Source organism: Delphinus delphis, chromosome 2 (assembly GCF_949987515.2).
Source record: "Delphinus delphis chromosome 2, mDelDel1.2, whole genome shotgun sequence".
Taxonomy (NCBI): Eukaryota; Metazoa; Chordata; class Mammalia; order Artiodactyla; family Delphinidae; genus Delphinus; species Delphinus delphis.
Genome location: NC_082684.1, coordinates 110611555 through 110636421, shown reverse-complemented (window position 1 = coordinate 110636421; position 24867 = coordinate 110611555). Strand labels below are relative to the sequence as shown.

Here is a 24867-nt window from a genome sequence, read left to right as displayed (position 1 = left end):
ACCAATAGAAAGAATGACTTGAAATTTTTACCTGCATTTATTATTAACAAAAATAAAAATGATTTTTAAGCAAGGAAAAAAATAAGGGTTGTTGAATAAACATTTTGGCTAAAATCAATATGTGACCAAAGCTGAATATCACCAGTGTAGAATGAAGTTGTGTCGTACAGGAATAAATATGGAATAGTATAAAATGTAATTCTGTATGTTTATTAAGATTTAATAGTCTTATTTTAAAAGTTTATAGTGGAAGAACAATAATTTCTCAGCATTACCAGCTTCTAGATTGCTCTCGATTCATTAACAGCACACTCACTTTCTGCTGGAGCATTAGTACCTCTAAGCAGGTGGGTGATAGAGATTATAATTCAGGGGAGTTTTTCCAGAACTTTTTTTTTTTCAGAATTTTCCAGAATTTTGTACTTAGGATTCTTGATTTATTGAATCTCAAAGGTACTTGAGCTGCTGAACTTGTTTAACACTGTAAAACAATCATTTTGACAAGGTTTTGTTCAAATGTTTAGTGTCCATATACACTTATAACTACATACTATGCCATTTTATATAAAGAACTTGAGCATCCACAGATTTAGGTATACGTGGGGGGTCTTGGAACAAATCCCCTGCGGATACTGAGGCACGGCTGTATATTGTTATATCCTTGAAGTATTTGGTTAGCAAAACCAAAACATATTTGAGGTACCTCATTTTTTTCTAATACATTTCTTCATACATTTATATCTGGATTGAGGATGATTTGTCTTGGTTGTTATACATGGTTTTGGCCATTTCTCCTTGTAAATTTGGAGGTGGCAGTGTTGACATTCTGCTTTTAATTTTTTTTTTTTTAAGATATGACTAATTTACAAATAGAATTTTCCCTTGAAGGACACTTGGCTTAAGTGGAAAGAGATATGTACAACTTAAAACATTTATTCTAGTGAATGTTTATTTAATGTTATGAATGAGTTAACAAAAAGTTAATCAGAATTAGGATTTTTTAATATAATATAATATCTATAATTCTGTAATTCTTCTATCATTTAAATTGTTATGAACAGTTGTGGCTCAGAAAAGGTAAATGATCTTTGTAAAGTTATCTAGCCATTGCACTCTCTTAATTATATTAACTGTCAAGCTATTTCTCTGTTAATTTAATCATTTGAAACACTCTTGTATTGTGCATAGCATTAACAATTTTCACAAACACTAATTATTGTAGTGTTTTACTCTTATAGTAAATACACATTTATGCTTTAAGTGGTCATTAGAATTTTTGCGTCAAAAGCAGATGAGATGTGCACTTTAAATTATGTACTTGATCGTTGATCACATACATGTTTGGTAGACATTCAATTGTTTGGCCTTAAAAATGGCAAAGCTGGACTTCTCTGGTGGTCCAGTGGTTAAGAATCCACCTTCCAGTGCAGGGGACGCGGGTTCAGTCCCTGGTTGGGGAACTAAGGTCCCACATGCCGGGCATCTAAGCCCACGCACCACAACTAGAGAGTCCACACAGCCAAAAATAAAAATTTAAAAAAATGGCAGAGCTGAACTTTAGTGCATCCTTATTGCTTGTCATCTGTGAGCCTTAGTTTCCTCATCTGTAAAATGGGAAATGATAGCATGAACCTCATAGGTCTGTTAGGATTAAATGAGAACATGCTTATAAAGTTGTTAGGAGCTTTAGCATGTCCCTTTATTTGGAGAGCTAGGAATGAAGAGTCATTGGAAAGTCACTCAGCTTTACATGAATATGACATCTCTTTGCACCACCATCTAGTTTCTGATGTATTTTTTCCTGGTCAAACTCACCCATATAGTCACAATTTATTGAGCACTTTGGGAGAGCCAAACGTTATGCTGGTAACACTTTACATTCGAGGTCATTTGACCTCACAGCAAACCTAGTCACTCCCACTTTACAGATGAGGAACTTGAGCTGCAGAGAAATTTGGGTAAGTAGTCCAAGATCCCACAGGGTTAACGTCACAGTAAGGAGTCAAACCAAGTCTGTCCAACTTTCCAGCTTGTGTTCTAACCATTGCCTTATAAAACTTTTGTTTTAAATTATTTAACAGCATAGAATTTGTACCAAATTGCTGATGCACAGTAGTTTGTTCAAATTATGTGTTCTTTTTCCTTTGCGCTCTTCCCATTCTAGCTGTTAAGGGCAGAGTGGCAGTACTATGTCAAAAAGGAAGGAGGGAGGACAAAAACAGAGTATCAGTGCCAAAATTTCTAGTGACTCTGCATGTTTGTGAATGCATAACTAGTCTAGCAGTGAGTTCTCTACTGACACCTAAGGTAGTAGCCTCCTATTCATTTAGAGGTGGATCAGTGATTCCCCTCCCCCCCCCTCCCCTCCCTCCCCCTCCCTCCCCCTTTTCTGGCATTTAGCCTCTCCCACTCCATCTCAGTGGAGCTGTGGTTGATTCTGTAGGACTCCTTGAGGTTTGGCACTGTTAGGGTGATGTGGTTTCATCGACGATATTGCTGTAACCCTCAAATAAGGAACTAGATGCTGCAGTTCCTGTCAGAAGTAGACTGAGCAAAACATGCCTGCTGGGTTTCCTCTGCTGTTAAAGCCAGGACCCAAATAGGATGGGCTTGCGATACTCGTGGTGCTTGGGCAGCCATAAGTGAGTATCAGCTTCCAGACTGTTGCATTGTTGACCTTCATTGTTTATTCTCTGCCATTTGATCTGGCTTTTTGCTGTATCTTAGCAAGTATCTTTGAGCTTCCGCCTGAATGACTAGTACCGGAAAAATGTTTTTCTCTGCAGTTGATTTGACAGGGTTTTACATTTACGTTAGCATCATACTGAACTTTCTTCTTGAGTTGCAATGTGCTAGACAAGGTAAGAAGGCAGAGGTTGATTGGTTGTTGACTGTTGCATAACAACCGGAATGCTGGGAAATAAGTTGGAATTCATTCTGAGCTTATTGAATTTTGTTGTACCACATACATAAACCTTGAGGTTTTGGGCCAGCTATGGATACTCAGTTTGGATGATGTAATCCTCTCTCTGAGGAATGGTGTCTTGATTTGTGTTTTTCTACAGTTGAAAATTTGCTGTGGATATTATAAAATTTATAACAGAAAACCCAGTATACCTGATTAGCTTCTGATAAATATTATATCAGACTTAGAATTTGCATAATTTGAATATGTGCTCATAGTTTGAAAGTGTTAGAGGGTAAGTATTACTGTGGATAGTGTAAAGAGGTACAGAAGTTTTAGAATTAGATCTGGGTACAAGTTCTGGCCTTTTCACTTACTAACTGTGAACTGGGGCAAGCTGTTCCTTAAGCCTAAGTGTCCTCACATGAAAAATGGAAATACACTGACCCCTGCCTCAAATTGGTTGTAAGGATTAAAAGTCAGTAATATACACCTGGTACCATACTAATTGTACTAGTATTGCTGGCTTCATTCTTTGCTTTTTTTCTCCTTTGGCTTCCTCCTTCTAATATGTTCTCACCTCATTCAAAATAAAATTCTGGTTCCTACATGATCTGCAAAGCTCCATGAGATCCAAACTCTGTACAACTCTCAGACCTCATTTCATAACATTCTCTTTATTTCCTTTGCTTTCACTGCACAGCTACACTGGCCCCAGCTGCACTGGCCAGCTCGTTGCTACCTCAGGCTCTTTGTACTTGCTGTACCCTTTGCCTGATACATTCTGTCCCAGTAAACTCCACATGCTGGCTCTTTTGTATGATTCAGATCAATTGCCTTATCTCCTGAAAGATTTTCCTGACACCTATCTTCAGAAGCCACTGTCTCCACTCCAGGGAATTTTCTGTGCTAAACACCTTGTTTTATTTTCTTTAAAGCACTTACCTCTAACTGTAATCATATCCCTCTATACTATAAGTTCCATTATGGTAGGAAGCTTGGCTGTCTTATTTATTCATCAATATATTTCTTGTACCTAGGAACATAAAAGATACTGCATGAATGTTTGTTGAATGTTTGAATGAATAAATGAAAAAATACATAACCTAGACTATTCATTTTCTGAAAATATGTTTTTTTTAAATATCTTGAAATATGAACTTAAGAACAGAGAAGACGAAATTCCTGGTAGAATGCATTTGTAATACAGTGGCATACCATCTTTTCAATGGACTTTTGGTAACATTTTATTTAGCAATAGAAAAATATGTATATGAACATTTGAAAACAAGTATTCATACAGAGCTTTTCATATACTGAGAAATAGTGTTTTTGTAATTGCCACATGTGTAACCCAGTTCCCTCCTATTTAATAGGATTTAGATTTTCATTTTAAACTTGTACAGAGTAAGTTAAAATTCTCTATATGTTTATGCTGTAAATATCTTCTAGGGTTTTTTTATACATATACCATTTTAGAGAATATGTGCTAATATGAAAATGAGTTTGTTAAGATACAGGTGTTCAGTAGGATACTTCTTAGTACCTTTTTTAAGGGTAATCTAAAGAAACATTTAGCTTGTATCTTTTCTTTTAGCTCATTAATCCGCATAATTTACTATACTAAATTGCTTAGGAATAGATTGCTTGGAATGAATTTAAAAAATTGTATTTTAACCTTCATTCAGCCCTTAGCTCTGTGAAACCTTGGTTGGTTTACCCGAACTTTGTTCTTCGTCTACACGCAGAACATCAGCCTTATCACTTGGAATATTAAAAATGGTATTTATAATGAAAGAGCTCTGAAAAGCTGGGTACTGCTTTACAGTGTACAGTAGTCCCTCAGTATCCATGGGGGGTTGGTTCCAGGACCTGCCGCTGATACCAAAATCCATGGATGCTCAGGTCCCATCGTTGGCCATCCATATCTGCAGTTGCGCAGCCTCAAATTCAAGCAACCGCAGATTGTGTAGTACTATATGTCTTTATTGAAAAATATCCATGTATATGTGGGACCTGTGCAGTTCAAACTTGTGTTGTTCAAGGGTCAACTGTATCATTTTTATTATGTACAGTGATTAGTTTCCTGTATTTCACATTTGGTTAAAGGAAATCATGTCAGTAAATTGCAGAAGTTCTTGGTGACGTGTCTGTTAAAGTGGATTTTTTAGGTGCTTTTGATTTTCTAAAAATAATAATTATAAACACTGTTTGGGATTGAACTTTTAAAATACTCTTGAATATTATTGAGTTAGTTTTCAGCTTTTCCAGGACAATGTGAAGTATACCTTGGGACAAAAGGAAACTTGTCCAGTGGGTCCGTAGCTGGTACCACATTCCATATTCCAGTCTATGCCATGACTCTCCTTTCTGTTGCCACTTCTCTCCAGGGTCTCTAGATGTTAAGAATGTAAAATATGGTTCCTCGCAGTCTGGAGGGATCTCTGTCGTATAACACACTGCTGTTCAAAATGAGGGAGGCCCTGGATCAGGGCTGATCTGCCAACTCTTTGTCACTGGTCCATGATGAGATCAGTATAATGTATAATGAGAGTACTGTATGTGTTTAGAAACTTTTAATAGTAATTTGACAGAGTAATTATATGTCTATTGAATCTGTTAAAACTTTGGGCATAAGTTTTTTATCTTGTAAATTTTGTTTTTCTAGTAATTTTTAGAATTTTTACTTCTGTGATGAATTGGAAATTCATAGTTTGAGAAGTTCTCATCTGACACATTTAATCTACTTATTGTATAGTTCTGTAATCAGGGAGAGTAGATCAATGTTTTATGGTTTCTGCAAAAGTAGCAACTTAGAGGAGACCTGAAAAAAAGTCACATCTGTCTGTGACTAGTCTTTATTTTGACTTATTTTACTTACCTAACTGCTTCTAAGTAAGATTAATCCATTTCATCAATTGAATTATGAAAAGTATTGAATAAGGGCAGTGGGGTTTATAAAAATACACACGATCATTAGAAGCTTATTGGACTTAAGTATGGGTTCTTTTCTTAAATTTTAATGACAGTAACCTGCTATAAACTCAAATGAACTTCATGCCTGAAGATAAGAGTCCTGCCCAGATTAATGAACAAAAATTCTTTTTCTTTTTCCTGAACTGGAAAAGCTAGTTTACAGAGTGATGACTTGTATTAAAGTTATCAGTTTCTATAAGTAGAACAAATAGCTTATCTATAGAATCATGGAATCTTCACTGTTGGAAGCCTGTTACTCAACTGATTTTAATGGTCACCATTACATTGGAGTTTGGGATTCATATTTAGCTCTTAGTCTTTCTATCATATTGAGTTTCAAGTGCTTGTCAGAAATAAGATTGGAAAAAATGGATGTGCGTTCCTTTCCCTCTATTATGAATAGGTTATTTAAATCAGTAAACATATAGGGTTGCTATTTGATTTTGTTTGTGTGTTTGCTCCATGAGAAAGCTAAAGAAGAAGAAACTAACATTTTAAAGACATATTACCTCTCTTCTAATAGTTGGATATTGGATTTTTCTTCCTGATTTGTTTTCTGTCATCAGTCTGAAGTTACTTCATACAGTTCTATTTTTCTTCCCAAGTTTCAGACTATTTTGTAAGCATTTCTGTCTCTTTTCCCAACCTAGAATTTAATTTTAGTCAACAGTGATGTTCTCCCTTTCAAAATAATTCCCACGTGCCTGTATTTCTCACTCTTATTAAGTAACATCAGGCACTTTGTAGGCAAAGGACATAAGTAGGTATTAAGCCAATAACTGTCATGGAATAGGCAGAGAATCATAAGTTCTGTGAGAGATCAATCTATCTTTATATAAGGATAAACCCAGTAATATTTAAATAGAAGTCTCCATCATTTAGCTGACCTAAAGTCATCTGGGAAGTGAGGGGGCTGAGAAAGAGAGGATGCATTACTGAATGAGTAGAAATTGATCCATCTGGGTTGCTTCTTAGCTGAAGATCTGTTTGAAGTGCCTGGTGTTGTTCTGGGGATGAATTAAATGTAACTGTATCAGAGTCCAAGCTGAGACTTCTGGGTTGTGGTTTTTTTTGTTTTTAAATATTTATTTATTCTTGGCTGTGTCAGGTCTTAGTTGCAGCACGCAGGATCTTTCATTGCAGTGCGTGGGCTTCTCTCTAGTTGTGGTGCGTTGGCTTCTCTCCAGTTGTGACATGCGGGCTCAGTAGTTGTGGTATGTGGGCTCGTAGTTACGGCACTTGGGCTCAGTAGTTGCGACATGCAGGCTCTCTAGTTGTGGCACGCAGGCTCCACAACACACAGGCTCAGTGGTTGCGGCACACGGGTTCTCTAGCTGTGGCACGTGGGCTCCAGAGTTCATGGCCTCTCTAGTTGTGGCACGCGGGCTCCACAGTGCGCGGACTCAGTAGTTGCAGCTCGCAGGCTCTCTGGTTGTGGGCCGCAGGCTCCAGAGTGCATGGGCTCTGTAGTTGTGGCGTGGGGGCTTAGTTGCCCTGCAGCATGTGGGAACTTAGTTCCCCAACCGGGGATCGAACCTGTGTCCCCTGCATCGGAAGGTGGATTCTTAACCACTGGACCACCAGGGAAGTCCCTGTGTTGTGGTTTATATCTCCATGTTCCCTTGATGCAACTCTCGACGATGCCTGCACTAAGCTGCCTCTGTCTTTGACTTAGGCCAGAAGCAAGAAAGATAACAGGGAGGGAAGAATTGCATTTTTTTTAAACAATTACGTTTACATAACAAAATTATTCATAATGCTGCCACCAGAAGACAGGTTTATTTTATTATCAGATATTACGTCCCACATTGCATGGAATTGCTTAAATAGTTGCAGCTGATATTCTGTTTTGTCTTCTGATACTTTTTCACTGTTTCATCCTCTTAATCTATTTCTCTGGTCTTTATAATTATCTTTTAGGCCATCTAAAATATTTTGTTTATCATGAGTATTTAAACCATTTAACATTGAATGTTAATTTTAATCTTAAAAAACCCAGAAATTAACTAATGAATGCTGCAGTGAGCCTCATTTTCTACTTACTGATTTTTATTTCTGTTAAATTATTTATATAGGATAAATTCCAGGGAACTGTATAATTAGGTCAAAGGATATATTAACAACTCTAGTATTCATTGCAGTCTTGCTAGCCTTAGCTATACTTACGTAAATGAATTGGGACCTGTAGGTTACTTTAATGTGGTGTTTTACAACCTTAGCTGCACATTAGAATCACATGGGGATTCTAATTATACGTTAGGATCTCCTGGGAACCTTTAAAAAATATTGATACCTCAGCGCCTCCTCCAGAGATTTTTATTTAGTTCGTGTGAGGTGTGATATGGACATGAGGATTTTTAAAAGCTCTCCAGGTAATTCTAAAATGCAGTTAAGATTAAGAACTTTGCTTTAGTGGGAAAATTAGACTTAACATTGCATCTGAAAATTAATTCCTGAGAGTTTGTTGAATTAGGTTGGTGGCTTAAATCTGATTAAGTAAGAACAGTCAACAACTAAGTAGCTTGATCACATCAATAAATATTTAGATGTTAATCTAGTATAAACTTGACTTTAATTTTTACTTACCCTGTGAATGTTGGTATATTAGATATTGATGTAAATATAACTAGTATCATGGTAGGTATTAAAAATTATTTTTCAGGGGGCTTCCCTGGTGGCGCAGTGGCTGAGAGTCCACCTGCCGATGCAGGGGACACAGGTTTGTGCCCCGGCCCGGGAAGAACCCACATGCCGCAGAGCGGCTGGGCCCGTGAGCCATGGCCGCTGAGCCTGCGCGTCCGGAGCCTGTGCTCCGCAACGGGAGAGGCCACAACAGTGAGAGGCCTGCGTACCGCAAAAAAAAAAAAAAAAAAAATTATTTTTCAGGATTTGAAAGCAGTGCAATAAGGTGAAGCTAGAAAATAGAGAACTTCGACTGTTAGAGGAGCAAGGTATTCCAAAAGTCATGGAACCATAGAGTGAGAGAGCCCAAGTAGCCCCTCAGAGTGAAAAGGAACAGAGAAGAATGACCACAAAAGCCGTGGACCACAAACTATACCCATGTCCACAATGCACAACAATCTAGAACTTGCATCTCCAAAACTTAATCCTCCAAAGTCCATATGTTAAAAATATTTAGTTTGTTTCATTGGTCTGCATTTTCTAGTGCAAAATAGGCAGCAGAGACGTATATATGTGGAACCTAGAAAAATGGTACAGATGAATCGGTTTGCAGGGCAGAAGTTGAGAGACAGATGTAGAGAACAAACGTATGGACACCAAGTGGGGGAAAGCTGCGGGGGGTTGGGGATGGTGGTGTGATGAATTGGGCGATTGGGATTGACATGTATACATTGATGTATATAAAATGGATAATAACCTGCTGTATAAAAAAATAAATTAAATTAAATTAAAAAATTAAAAAAAAAAAGGCAGCAGAGGTAGTTTTGTGTGGTGGTTTAGAATATCAGCCCAAATTCTGGCTTAACAGGCTGTTAGGCAAGTTATTAAATTTCTCACAGTTTCAGTTTCCTCATCTGCAAATTGGGGTAATAGTATCTTCCCTCACAGGATAGTTAAAAGAATAAATTAGGTGATATGTAAAACACACAGCTCAGTATTTGACACATTGTTAAATAATTAAATTTAGCTGTAAAAGAGAGTGGTTATGTTTGTACCCCTTGCTTGTGGAAGGAAATAGAACCCAATATTTAATGAGTACTTAACTAGGCATATATATAGTAAGGCTGTCTCTATCCCTATATCTTTTAATCCTTAAAACAACTCTGTAAGAAAGTTAGTATTATCCCACTTTTTAAAAAGCAGATGGAAAAAACCTCTGGCTCATAGAAGCTAAATAATTTTTCTTAGATCAGATCATGGCATAAATGAGATTCTACACAGACCTCAATACCCATGCTTTTCCCCTCATATTGCCTGGTGATTTAGCCTCTAGGGAAATCTAAATTAAACATAATTAGATGAATTTGTGGTGATTTCTTATGGTGAGTAGAATATTTTCTCCCATTAGGAAAACGTAGGTACTGATTGGTGTCAGTTTTATGGAAAATGTGGTAAACAGTTGGGGGTGTCATTTGTGAAAAAGATTGAAGGGATAAATGCCCAAGTTGATACTGTCCTTCAAGTGAGTAGAATGTGCTCATTTTGAAAATAGCTAGGTAGAATGTGGGCTCTGCGATTTGTCCTACACTTTGTCAGAGTCTCACCAGACACCGGAGAATGACTGTGGTTGATTTGCTCATTCTGTGAGAAACTCAGAAGAGGGCAGACTTTAGAACTTTTCATTGGAGAATGCTTGTGTGTTGAAAAATGTTCTGCCTGGAGTGGACATTCTTTTAATTCGTGAAGAAATGTTTCCCCTAAAGGCCTCTTTGCTCCATCCTGCCTTCAAATGACCCTCAGTGCTTCCTGCTGTGGCACCTGATGAGTTTCTATTAAAGACCAGCCCTTTCCACTGGAAGCAGTGCAGCATTAGGTGTGTGTGTGGAGGGGGGGAGGGTACAGGCTTTGGGGTCAGTCCAACATGGATCCAGATCTGTTACTCCATTACATATTTGAGTACTAAGGTTTACTGACTGCCTCCTGTGTGCCAGGCGTTATTAGATACTTTGTTTCCTGTCCCCTTTAATTACCACTGCAACTTTTAAAGGGACTCTTACTGTCTTTTTACAGATTATGATACATACTCAAAGAGACTACATATCTAGCCCAAATGCTTACTTCTCCTAAGTGGTAAAATTTGTCATTTGAAGCCAGATTTATCAAAGTCTGATGTATGTGTTATATCTTAAGCAAATGAATTAGTATTTCTGAGTCTCAGTTTCCCCTCCTCTGAACTAGAAATAGCACTTCTTTGAAAGACTCGAATGAGGATTAAATATATGGGGTATCAGGGTGCCTGTCTCTTAGTAGATACCCAAATATTAGTTTCTTCCTTGCCTGAAGTAAATAGTAATCATAGAATAGTGAAAGAATTACTACCCTCTGCCTTTCTTTTAATTGATGTTTTATATTTAACTTTTTGTTGTGAAAAATTTTGAACTCATAGAAAAGGTGTGAGAATAGTACAATGGGACTTCCCTGGTGGCACAGTGGTTAAGAATCTCCCTGCCAATGCAGGGGACACGGGTTCGAGCCCTGGTCCGGCAAGGTCCCACATGCTGCGGAGCAGCTAAGCCCGTGTGCCACAGCTACTGAGCCTGTGCACCTAGAGCCCGTGCTCCGCAACAACAGCAAGAGAAGCCACCACAATGAGAAGCCCGTGCACCGCAACAAAGAGTAGCCCCCGCTCGCCACAACTAGAGAAAGCCTGCGTGCAGCAATGAAGACCCAATGCAGCCAAAGATAAATTAATTAATTAATTTTAAAAAATTGAAGAATAGTACAGTGAACCACTGTGTATCCTTCACCTAAATCCACCAATTGTTAATGTTTTATTTGCTTTATCTGTGTGTGTAGATAGATGGATAGAATTTTACTGAACTCTTTCGAGAGTTGTTGCCGACATCATGCCCCTTTATTCCTAATTATTTCAGCATGTTCTTATAACAGGGCAGTTATCAAAATCAGTAATATAACATTAATATATTATGATTATCTAATATATAGTTTATATTCACTTTTCACCAGCTGCCAAAAATATACTTTCAAGCAATGTTTTTTCCTCCTGATCTTTATCATATACTGAATTCAGTTGTCATGACTTTTTAGTCTCCTTTACCAGCTAGACCTTTTAAGCCATTACTGCCACTACATTGGGTCTTACTAGAATTACTTCTTTAGGTTATCTGTCCTCTCACAGAGAGTGAGTTCTTAGTGATCTCAAACCATTTTTATAAAGAATATCCCTACTCTTTTGCCCTTGAGTGAAATCCCAACAAATATTTGAGTACCTACAATGTGTCAGGAGATGAAGCAGAGTAGTGAGACCCAGCAAGTCAGAAGGTGTATGGTCCTGCTCCTCCTTAGGGGGTTACAGGTGAATGAAGAAAAGGTTACGGTGCAGAACAAGTCTTTCAGGGCTCAGAGGTGGGAGACTGCACTTGGAGCTGTGCTGGATACTCCAGATGAAATTCAAGGCGCCTGAGAATGGTTGGAAGCAATATTAATTGCCTTACTGACAGGATGATTGAAAGTTTCCAGTAATCATAATATCAGTCCTTATATCTTGAAGTCTGATCTGGGATGTGGTTGAATGTAACAATCTAAGAAATTCTACGCCAGTACCATCTGATGTCGTAGTAATGAAATAATGCCTATACTGCACAGTTGCCACAACCGGTAGTAAAAATACCCTCTTCTTTGTTCAGTGTGGTGGTGTCCTCATAGGGGTGAAAAATGAAAGGTCGTGGAGAGCTCTGTAAACCTTCCCGCAGCATTTATACTCCTTCATCTACAGATCTCCCTTTCACTCATTTTTTAAAAAAGCCTCAGCTGAGGCTATGGTGCCTCTTAATTCACCAGCTGAAATAACTAGAATTTCTAGTGCATTCATGGATGTGCTTTTCTGTCCTGCCAGACTTGATTTGATTACATAAAAGCTTTGTGAGTATTTCTAAGGTAAATTTTAGATACCCAGGCATATTCTTCTCCATGGCAGAAATACAAAGCCGAGGGGTCAACTTAATTACTAACTGTAAGCATACAAAGGGCTTCAATCAGGAGAATATGGAGTAGTTATTCTACAAGTGCAAAGGAGACTAAACAAGGAGAATGACCTTAAAGTGGGAAATGTGGTAGTTGTACATAAAGAAAGCCTGTACCTTGGGAATTAAGAACATTTAGCTACTCCTTGGGTTTAGTATCAGTCTCACAACCCACCTAGGAGGGATGGTGGCTGGAGGGAGGGCTGGGCTTTGCCTTTCCTTCCCTCTACTGCCCCTATCACCAGAGCAACTCTGTTTCTGCATGTGGCTTTATTTGAAACTGTTCAGCTACTTAAAAGTTTGAAAACTAGTGTCTTAGGTGTTTAAGTCTGTCTAAAGCCTCTGAGCTACCCTTTTCACTTGTATCTGCTGTCCATTTGTTGCAGGCTTGGGACTCACAGGCGAATGAAGTTAAGCAGTTGATGTTGGAACTGTTTGTTCATTTGAACTGTTTGTACCACCCATACCAGTATTCAGAGGGACAGTTGACTGTATTTATACTCTGTTATCTCTCTCTCTTTTTTTTTTTTTTCCTTTGGCCACACCACGCAGCTTGCAGTATCTCAGTTCCCCAACCAAGGATCGAACCTGCGCCCTCGGCAGTGAAAGCGAGGAGTCCTAACCCCTGGACTGCCAGGGAATTCCCTGTATTATCTCTTTTAAGATGTAAATTTTTCTAACTTGTGTCATAATTTAACTCACAACAGTTCTTTTCCTTCTTAGTAATACAGAAAATGATGTTGCTTTTACAAGTAATAGCATTGTAATTTTGATGAAATATGGTATATTTAGTGCATAAAATGCCACACTCATAAGGGTAAAACTCCCATGAGATTGTTTCTGCTTTTCGTTTCCATGGAGGTGACAGTAACACCAGTAGGCCAAACTATGGCTATCTAATAGTAATTCATGTTTGACCTTAGGCTGTGTGTTTACATTATTCTTGAGAAAGGTATCATATTTAACCTTGTAGCCCTGGCATCTAGCACAGTGCCTACCATTTAATAGAAGACCAAGTTCAGGAAGTTGACATCTGTTCACATCTAAGATGTGAGAAGAAGAAGAAAAAGCCAGAGAAAGCAGTGGGTGAAAAGGATGATTCTTTATGAATGTCAAGTGAGAATAAATGTCAAAAGAAGAATCAGGTCACCATTTTAAGATGCTACAAAACTCAAGGACAGTGGAGACAAAGAAAAGCCATTGGATTTGGAGATTTGTTTTGTCAGTGGAACCCGAGACAGAAGTTTTAGTAGCAGTGGGAGGGAGTAGGCGCAAAGCCTTTAATTGTTCAAATGGCTGGTAAGGAGGTAGAAGGGAAGGAAGAGGAGGGCAGACAGAAAGGGGTTCGGGGGTTTACAGCAGGATTTCTCAACACCAGCACCACTGGCAGTTTGGGCCCGATGATTCTTTCTTCTAGGGAGCTGTCCTGTGCATTGTAGGACCCCTCCCCATCCCCAAGTTGTGACAACGAAAAATGTCTCCAGACATTGTCAGATGTCCCCTGGGGGCTGGATTCCTCAGAGAGAACCGCTGGTCTGCAGGGCTGAGTAAAGATTGCTGCTGCTGCTGCGGGCGCCTGTGCAGTAATCCCTTTTCCTGCCTCTGCTGTGTCTACTGGTGAGGTTTTCATGGTACTTGCAGGTGGATGGGGAAGGAGCTAGTCCAGAAGCAGGTGGAAAACTATAGGCATCCAGGGAGTGATTACCGAGCCAGTTACCTAAGGACGGGGGTGTGGAACAGAGCAAACCCACTGCATAGAGAGGTGCCCTGAAGTTAGAGGAGACAGGCACAGGCATTTTTGGGTGGATTGAAGATGGGTTTAGTTCATGTTAGATGGCCTCAAGCTTTTCACTAAGATGGGAGAAAAGGTCACCTGAGAATGAAGTAGACAAGGTTAATGTTAGGCCTTTGAGGAAATTATAGAACATTTTGGTAACCCCCGTGGGGATGGATTAACACACATGAGTAAGAAGCATTACAGAGCAGCAGCGAGGCCTGGCTGAATAGGAACTTAAAAAAATTATTTAAGACATTAATTAAAATCCCAGAGAAGAAGAAAACCTATAACCCAACCACCCTGACACTATTTTTATTGCGCAGTTTACTGTCTATACTTATATTTTTTGCTCTTTTTATTTTGCTTATTCCACTGAATATAGATTTCAATGTTATTGAACTGTTTTTTCAGTTATATTTAATGGCTCCATAATAGTCTGTAGATCTGTTCTTTAATTTACCAAACATCCCTCTAGTTACTGACTCGGTTAGGGTGTTTCCAGTCTTTAGTACTATTACACCTAATGTTGCAGTAAACATTCTTAGTCATAGAACTTTGCCAAGTGGATCCAGCCAAGGTTTTATACAGTGTTGAATACAGAGCAGACAGTGCATTGGCTTAAATGTCACCTCGGTGAGGCCTTCCCTGACCCACCACATTTCAAATTGCAGCCCTCATCTCTGGTTTATTTTCTCCACCACACTTGCTGTCTTCCAGAATTCTAGGTGTTTTATTTATCTTGATTGCTTTTGTCTCCCTTGCTAAGTATATATGCTTCAACAGGACAAGGATTTTCGTTTGTATCACCAGCACCAAGAATACTGGCACAAATACTTGCTGAATGGTGGGGTTTACCCAGACCTACAGGCACGATGGGTTTGAAGAGTGTCAATAGCAGCAGATATTCATGCAAGCCAGTGGGAGAATAATTGCATTAACTAGTCTTTGGTTTCTAGGTGGGCTAGGAAGCAACAAAAATCCACAGGGATGATGAATTGGGAGATTGAAGGGTTAGCACTTGTGGCAACAAAAGCACATTCTTCTGGAAGGGGAGAGCATGGGAGAGGTAGGAGATAAATAGTTTGTGGTTACAGAAGGGAATTTCCCAAGGTTTAGATATTAGAAAAGAAGCAGTTTGAGAATTAATAGTGGCAAGGTTGGTAGAAAACTCCATCTTGCTGGGAATGGACTGTATCACTATTTAATTGCTCCTGCCTTGGCAAACAGTTCCCTCCTAGCTTGTTGTATTTGGTTCACACTCAGTGGTGGTGTATAAATCAAGTTTGTTTTCAAATACCTTTTTTTTTTTTTTAAATTGGAGCATGGCTATAAGTGGTAATCTGAGTAAGCAGATATGCCAGTAATGCCTTGTCAGACAGTTAAGCAGAGTTAGTGACGATGTCAACCCAAGCTCCAAAGTTGAATTTACAGAGACGTTGCCTCCCCCTCACTTGGTGGAGCTGATTGACTTCTTGAGTTGAACTTTTAAGTGAGTATCTTTTAGGTACATTTCTATTTGAGGTCACTTTGCTCAGTGTAGAGCAGCTTGGTAAATGCATGAAACATTTAGCATAGCATATGCTAAGTTCATTTTAAGCAACTGTTTGGGAGTCACTCTTGAGTATGGAAATTATAATAGTTTTCTTTTGGAGCAGCCTTAATTGTTACCTTCAGCCAGTGTATGACTCTCCAGTTTGTTACAGGTTTTCCACTATAGCATATTTTTAGCTTTCAAATTCCAGTTATTCTCTGGTGAATTGTTAAGAACTGACAGGTATGATTTAGTAGACAGAACACTGGAGAGAGAGTTGAAGTAATGTTTCCCTCTCATATTTGTCAGTGGATGGCATGTCTATTAGTTCTTAATTCTTTAGTTTTATTTTTTATTTTAAAACATGATAATGATCTCAAACACTACCTTCCACCTTCTTCCAGAATCTCTGGGATACCATATCAGCGTACTGGTTCATTAGAACCACGTAAAGAGAATTCATGTTTTGAGGCCTATCCCAGAAATGCTTTTTTACATACTGGGCATTTGTCGGCTTTATTTGAATATGAGGTGTATCTATAATGATGTGAGTTGAGCAAAGTTGTTTGTCTTTTAAATTTAAAGTTATAGCTTAAAGTTCTTGGAACCAAGTGCTTCATTCAAAATAGGATTTGATAATTATATTGACAAGTATAGTATGATAAGGCATTATAATATTGATAGTTTTCCTCTATATAGTTGACTTCGAGAATTTTGAGAGTGCTTCCTCCACCTATCTTTAACAAAAATTGGAGTGCCCTTGCACGGATTGGATTGATTAGTTCTTCCCTTCCCAATATGATCAACTGCATTTAGCATATGGTATAACCCATTTTAAGAGAAACGCTTCATAAGCCTTGCTTTTTTTGAAAACCAGGGCAAAACCATCCTCCTTACATTTCCTCATTATTTGGTTGTGAGCATAATATTAACTGTTTTAGGATCCCAGTCTTCTCTTTATCTTGATCAAAAGAACATCCTTAGGGAGGAATCCTGCAGTTTTCATTTAGCCCATTTATGACCTCTTATGAAGAGAATGAAACAGTTAGTTATATGCCTGAATTACTGGGGAACTGTGCAAACCAAATTTCTGCTGCAGAGCCTCAAAGAGCAATGAGGTTCAAAATTTTGCATAAGACTTAGAGGGTTAAACCTTTGCCTGGGAGGCAGAATACATATATATGTATATTGTATACACACATATATATATATATATATGTTATTATATAGTAATATTATAATATATTCATGTATATTATGTATAGAATATACATATATATTAACCAGAGTTTGCTTGCTTCCAGGGAGGATACTGGAGAACCAGACTCCTGGAGCAGTTTATCCTATGAAATCCCTTACGGAGACTGTTCTGTGAGGCATCACCGAGAGCTGGACGTCTATACATTAACCTCTGAGTCTGAACCACACCAGGAACCCCCACTTCCTGGAGACAGTTGCACTGGACATATTTTTAAACTTATGAACATCCAACAGCAGCTAATGGTAAGACAGAAAATTTCCATTTTCAGGCTTTTGTGCCCTCACCCCTTCCCCCAATGAGCCTTACTATAATTAGAACATAACAGTGCTTCCCTCAAAGATTGTGAAACCTGTAAAGCAGTTTTTAGCTATATTAGATGTTAGCATTTATAGAGACAGAGCTCAGCACTGGGGTAGTAGCAATAGGAGACTGCGAGAATTTTTCTTTTTTTTTTGGCCAGGCTTTTAAAATAACGAAAGACACACATACACCTTGCAGATACAGAAATATGCAACAACTAGAACTAAATTTTCCTGGCTTAAAAGGAAATTTATTTAACTCTATAAATTTGTTGGTTTAACTTCATAAAACGAAATGAGCTAAACAGTTTCTGAGATTTTTGCTGAAGAATAAGAACCAAATATGCTCAGAAATGGAGCCTTTTCACAGCTATTTCAATGAGTGATGACTGTGTTACTATATTTAAATTGGTAGTTGTGTGGTAGAAAGATCACTAAAACAATAAAGATTTTATAATCCACTCAAGCCTTCAAGATAAAGTTGTTGCCAGACATAAAAACATTACATACTCCCTGGTAGCATTTATTATGGATAATATAAACGTCACATGGGTACATCTCTCTTGGCCACGACATCTGAAAGGCTAAGTTTAGATAATTTTTCCACCCATTTTATTTCAGAGTTGATTTGATTTGGAAAAAGCTTGGCAGTAATTTCATTTAAGGTCATCTGGGGTCAGCTCAACGCCAGAGCCTTCTTTGGGAGCAGGCCTTGCTTGTTTCGGAGAGCAGCAGGCCAGGACACTTCATAGCAGGTTGTAGATGTACCTGCCTCTGCCTCTCCGAGTCATATCTGTTCCAGAATAGGTGTCATTTTATTTTCCTCTGAAGAGACTGCCGGAAGGTCAGGTTTTCCTTTAGGGCTCTTCTTACTGGGTGAATGATAGTCCATTTGAAAACAGCACTTAGTAGATGCCAAAGCTACCTGCAAGGTGTGGGAATATTTTACAGGAAACTATGAGAAATTAAAACTGAGAAGATGCTTGTGTTAGGAGCATCTAAAATTTTTCAAGCAAGACAACTTTTTTCTGCAAATCTCTGTTCTGTAATGTTCACTCTTTATTAAATTTAATGACCTGCTTTCATAATTTTTTTGGAGTCAGTTACACTCTCAGCAGGAAGGGAAGCAAGCCACTTTGAATACCCTAAGGAGCATAGCACAGACGCTTTCAGTGAAAATTCATTTTTCGTGTACTCTATTATTAGAAGGACTTCAGTGAGCGTAACTCGTTTTACACTTACATGTGTGAACTTTTACATCAGACCCAGTGAGTAGACAGGAATCGGCTGATGATGGAGTACTGTAAGTGCTCGACACAGGAACTGAATGGGTAAGTGAATGAGATGACAGTGCATGGTGGATTTGCGTGAGATTCTTGTAGTAGATCAGATAATGAGCGAAGAGCAAACCAGGTGTTATAAAAATAGTTTTGGGACTTCCCTGGAGGCCTGGTGGTTAGGATTCTGCGCTTTCATTGCCATGGCCTGGGTTCAATCCCTGGTCAGGGAACTGAGATCTCGCAAGGTGCGCAGTGCAGCCAAAAAAAAAAAGATAGAGAGCAAAATAGTTTTTATGTGTTGAAAAAAAAATAGTATCATTTTAAGGATTCCCGAAATTTTGATATAAAGGTAAACCCACTCTAAAGATCAGCTGTGTTTGTTTTTCTCCATTTTTTCCTAAGCCTTATATACGTGTACTTGTAGTTTTTGCATAATTATAACCTTAGATTAACTATAAGTTTTGTTTATTTTCTTAAACATTATGTTATAAATATCTTTTCCTTATTTCACTGTGGTCTTCATAGTTAACACTTATATAACAGCATAGCATTTTCCATCAGGTTGATTAACCATGATTGTTTTAACCATTCCTGTATAGTTGGTTACATCTGTTTTTCAAGTTGCAAAAACTATTTTTGAGATGACCTATAATATCCTCAAAGCACAGTACCATCTGAGAATAATCAAGAATTAGGTACTACTAGTTCAATATATTCTTATTTATTTAATATTCAGTATTAGAGGAACAGAGGAACTGCTTTTATCAAGAGGTGAAAGAATCGACCGTGCCACTCTTTTTGAAATTATAACCCCATAACTAAAATTGTTAAACTAGATTGAACGGAGCATATTTTGGAGATTAAAGGTTGCTGTGTAACTCCTCAGTGAGAATTTAGGGCATGGGAGCATATGTCTGTGCCTTGTGATTGAAGAGAGTTTACCAGACTGGCCAGGATTTGTTTTTACTTGTATGTATGAGGTGGGATGGAAGCAGCCTCTGCCCCTCTAAAGCCCCTATAAAAAGTATCTTTCTCAGCTGCTCATTTGAAGATAGCCACTGAGCTCTTTTGAGGCTCAGTTTTTATCTGTTTTCTAAAATAAGTTCATAATATAGAAAATAGTCATATTGTATTATTCTTGCCATTTTTATCATTCTAGTGGATATGGAACTATAAGAGGAAATTAATGTCAGGAACAAGAGAGAATTTATTTTTATTTAGGTTGGCTTATCCTGTGACTTGAGAGGCTGGAATGCTACTGAGTTCTCTCCAACAGAATTTTTGCTTATAGGTGTCAGTGACATCTTTTCCCCCGGACAATTTTTTTTTAAATATCTTCCATTTCCTCCTAGAAAACAAACCTCACACAGATGGACAGTCTTATGCCCTCAGTGGTGACAGCACAAGAACCTTCAAGTCTGCCCAGTGACCAAGATACAGATGGTCAGTTTCTTCCCTGTGCATCAGAGCCCACAGCCAGCCAGCAGCTTGCTTCTCCTGAAGGCGCTGAGAGCTCTCAGTGCTGCCATGGGAGCACTGTGGGGCAGATTGAAAGTTCCTATGATTTGTCAAGTGTGGTTAAGGAAGAGAATACAGACTCTTCCTGTAGGAAGAAAAATACAGGCGTGGAGAGCAAAGGAGACGAGGTGGAGCCAGCACCTATCGTGGACTCTGGGACTACGTCTGATCCTGACAGCTGCCGTCAGAGCACGCCTGATTGCAAAGGAAAGGACACAGAAGGCCTTCCATCCTGTGGAGTCAGAAATGAAGAAACTGGAACAAAATCGTCGGCAATGACCACAGACCAGGAGTCTCCAGGCAGTGGAGGCCGCGTCCTGCAGGGAGGCGTAGCCCTGGAGCCCGGCACGGCCCAGTCTTTCTCTGGAGGTGAACTGGTCGTCCCATCACCAGCAGGTGCCAGCGTCCCAGACACTGCAAGGGAAACGGAACGCAGTCTCGTGAACCCAGAGGCCACCATCCAGAGGAATGTGCTTGCAGCAGGGGAGAATATGAAGGAAAGATTTGAGGGCTCTAATATCAGCACAGCTGGAGCCTCTGACCTAAAAGTCACAGACGAGCCTATGGATAAAGCCAGTGTTCCAAATGGTGTCTCTGCCTCTGGCTTCCTGGTTGCTGACAAGCCTGCTGAGTCTTTACTTGTCGTTAGTGATGAAGAAACTGCCATTGATGAAAGCACTGCAGAAACGGAAACTTCTAGAAGTTGTGAAGAGAGTGCTGATGCTCCAGGGGCTCAGAACTCTCAGTTAATTCTAGCTGCTGCAAAAGACGAGATTTCAGAAGGTCTCGAGCTTGACACTCCCTTAGCCAGCATGTGTGTGGCATTGTCACCCTCTGATTTAACCTTTCCCAGGCCGCAAAAAGATGTTATGCCAAACCAGAAATCAGAAACGGATTCATCTCATGTTCAAAGCCAAAACAGCAAATCACCCATCTGTTCTACAACTGGAGATGATAAACTTTGTGCTGCCTCTGCATGTCGACAGAACACGGGGACTTCTAGTGGTGTGTTGGCTGTAGAACACTGTGATGACATAGTTACCCAGCCTGAAGGCACCACCACAGGGCTGCTCAACACACAACCACTGCCCACTGCCAGCTGCTTGGAAGGCCCACAGGCTAACACGGTCACCCCTGACCCTGATGGAGACACCCAGGAACATGTGGATTTTTGTCCTCTCCAAGTTTTGGATAAAGAAAGCCAAGGAAAAGATTCGAAACTAGAAACACCTTTAGCAAATATGCTTGAGGTAGTTCCACATCCACATGCTCTTGTCCCCAAAGCTGAGAAAGAACGGGTGTCAGACCAGGCAGTGATATCAGGCAGGACTTTCTCTCTGACAGGCAGTCCCGGCAGTGAATCAGTAACCAAAGATGACGCACTTTCTCTTGTCCCCTCCTCCCAGAATGAAAAAGGAACAGCAACTCTTGAACCACATACAGACTGTAGAGATGGCCCAGATGGAGACTCGAATGATCTGGAGAAGCAGCCAGCAGAAGACAGTGTAGCGGGCCTGTGCACACCCTCCTCTGCTCTAGATCTTCAGCCCAGCATGGGCAATACCAGTCCCATAGGACCTGGTGCGGAGTGTGAGCGTCCCTGCCTCTCAGCAGACCCTGAAGTCCTGAATATCGTCGAGGGGGTCACTGACTCTTCCCTGCTCCATATGGGTCAGGCCGCTTTGGCCTCTGATTCCGCTTTGACTGAAGAAGGGAAAGATCAGGTGGTTCCAGAGAGCACTGCAGCTCAGGGACCAGAAGACAAGGATAAAGCAGTGACCTGTTCCTCCATTAAGGACAACACTCTTCGTTCAGGAACGTTGCAGGAAGAGCCGAGAACACCACCTCCTGGACAAGAGGCCCCGGGATTCCATGAAGAACCTGGCTCAGCTGTCTGTGATGAGGACAGAGCTCCTCGGAACGGTAATTCACTGGGCACACCCTTGGCCTGTCTTCACGCAGAAACTAAACATAACAAGGAAGTGGCCCCACCAGTCGCACAGCTGATTGAAGGTGGGGCTGCACAGAGCCTGGTGCCACCAGGAGCAAGTCTGGCTGCAGACTCAAGCCAGGAGGCCTCAGGTACAGAGCAGAACAGCTCACCTCCATTGCCAAATCTGTTACCAGATGGGTTCGAGGTTCTTAATTGTGAGCAATCTTCTGCTCTGGATGTTGAAGTGAAAAACACTCAGTCCCAGGGGAAGACCACTGCTTGTGAGGTGAGTGGAAATGCAGCATTGGATGGTGCCGTGGTCGGTGCTCTGCAAGGCACCACTGGGACCGGGAGAAAGGATACACCACACAACGCTCCAGACATCCAGATTCCGCAAGTCTCTTCGAGCCAGGAGAAGAATATGATCCTGGGTTTGCCGGGAGCTTTACCGGACAAAGGTGTGACTGACCCTCAGGGCGCCGCACCCCCAGAGGTCGTGTCCCTGGGTTGGGAGAAGGGGAAGGTGGGGGGAGCAGATGGCAGCCGTAGCACAGGCGACTCCAAGGAGACACAGGTGGATGAGGAAGCGCATCACGTCCCGCCGCAGCCTGCTGCCAAAGAGCACCCCACAGAGACGGAGCTCTCAAGCCGTGGTGACAAGGCCCCAGGCAGGGGAAGGGATGCTGCCCCTATGCCGTGCACCGTCGCTGCCAAAGCCGTGCTTCTGCCTGAGACAGCGGACTTGATTGAGGAGGCTGCGAGTCGCATAGTGGATGCTGTCATAGAACGAGTCAAGGCCTCGGGAGAACTGATGACAGAGGGGGAAATCAGTCACATGTCACTGCCCTGTCCTTCCGAGGCGGGCCCAGGGCCCGAACAGCTGGAGAGTGCTTCTGCAGGGAAGGCGAGTGCTTTCCAGCCTGCGGAGACCCCGCCAATGGGCAGTAGTCGTGGAGAAGCCTCTGGGAACCTTGCAGGATGCTTTGCTGGAAGGGAGGAGCCAGAGAAGATTATTCCACCTCTCCAGGGACCACCTCCGGCAACAGGTAAGCAAAGTAGAGTACGAAATCAGCAGTTCGAGAAACAAATTCCCTTAAGAGTCTCTGTGATGTGCTGGTATAAACATAGGTGTCATGTTGTTGTTTAGAGGTCTGGCGTTCATCGGGTAGGTTGCCAGGTTACCAGTCAGCACCATCCGGAGAGGCACGTCATCTCAGGGTTGGGCAGTTTTTGCTCCCTGCATTCCAGACTTCTGGCTTGACTGCTTAAAGCCTATAAATGCTCTATCGCACTGGTGCAGTCATGACTTTCCTAACCTGGAAAACAGTGCCTAGATCCCAGGTGCTCAAAAATGATAAAGGAATTTAGCAGCTGTTTTTGTTCACATGGCATAGTCCTTTTTCCCAAGAACCATAACAAACAGTGCTGTTTTATTTACAAACCTGAAACTCCTTTCTTTCCCTATCATCCTAGTCTGTGTCCTGAGCAAATTTAGTCAGAGTGGTTTCACAAACAGCTCTAAGTATCCTGGTAAGCCGATGGCCCAGCATCCCAAATGGTGGTATTAGGTCATTGGTGGAGGCTGTGAGAAGGGAACTCCCTCCTTTTCCTGCCTGAGGAGCAGACCTCCAGTTCCATTGCCTGTTGCTCTTGGGCAACAGTCTGGGAATTGAGGACCCTGCGAAAGGCAGGGGATAGGATACAGGATTTCCGCCAGAGCCTAGTCTGCTGAGCTGCTGTCACAGGGCAGACGTTGTGTCTGCTTATCTTGGTGAAGCAGCTGCAGCAAGCAGATTGCTCACACAGCACCAGCCCGTTCCGTCTGTGGGTAACCATGTCCAGAGAGAGCAAAGAGAAACCACTGGTGTTCAGTGGAAAGAAACGATCTGAATAAAACTCCTTATTGGGGGTTGAGGCTGAAGTTCAAACTGGAGTCGGACTCGGTTTTGACTCCTGAAGTCGTTCAAGGTCAGTTTGATTCAGACTTTGCGACCACCACCTGTTACCAGCTATAGACAGAGGACCTATCTCCTTGCTTGCCCCCAGGCTCTCGTAGGTAAGAAGCCTGTTTTGCTTTTATCGTTTGATTGCTCTTGCCGTTCTTTCTAATTTTTGAAAACCCCTTTACTGTAGTAGGTGTTAAGAATTGGGGGGTGGGGCATGAATAGAAATGAACAAATAGAATAAGGAGAGAAGTGGCTTTAGAAAAAGAGCAATTTAAACACAGTGGTCATTTTCCCTGATAGAGGGTGTTTAACCATTTATAATCTATTTTTCCAGTTGAGGGGTTTAAGAAACCTGAGATAGTATTTTTGGTGATTTCACACTTTTTGTTTTATTAAAGTATCTTGGATTGTTAGCAGCCAACAAATTTCTATCACTAACAGTCTCAGAATTTCAATGAGAAGGTCTGTAATTTTTAAAAGAAGGCACAACAGCAAGTCTATTTTGGGGGCCCTGGCAGGTTGACATTTTAGAAGAACGGGAGTGGCTGTAAGCTGATGCCTGCCTATGTTGTTTTCATTTGGGTGCTGCGTCTTTGGCCACATGGGCTGGAATTATTTCTCTTTCTGGCTCAGTAGTCAGAATTTAATCCAAGCAAGTACAAACTATGTAAGGTTTGTGTCTATAGTACCTTATGAGAAAAGATAGAAACCAAGCCGACTTTGATTTTTTTTTTCCAGACTTTGATTTTTAATAGCACACAAAGATAGTAAAGGTG

The 24867-nt window shown here is 40.6% G+C and overlaps 1 protein-coding gene across 9 annotated transcripts in view; it reads left to right on the top strand.

The window, feature by feature from the left end:
- AKAP13 (A-kinase anchoring protein 13) overlaps window positions 1-24867 on the top strand; it is a 337951-nt gene that overhangs the window by 161165 nt on the left and 151919 nt on the right. For 8 of the 9 annotated variants that reach the window (XM_060005469.1, XM_060005473.1, XM_060005472.1 and 5 more), the window contains 2 exons: window positions 17159-17357; window positions 20047-23191. In XM_060005469.1, the coding sequence (XP_059861452.1) occupies window positions 17159-17357; window positions 20047-23191 (3344 nt within the window). The remainder of the gene's footprint in view (window positions 1-17158; window positions 17358-20046; window positions 23192-24867) is intronic. The other variant, XM_060005475.1, reaches the window with a different exon arrangement.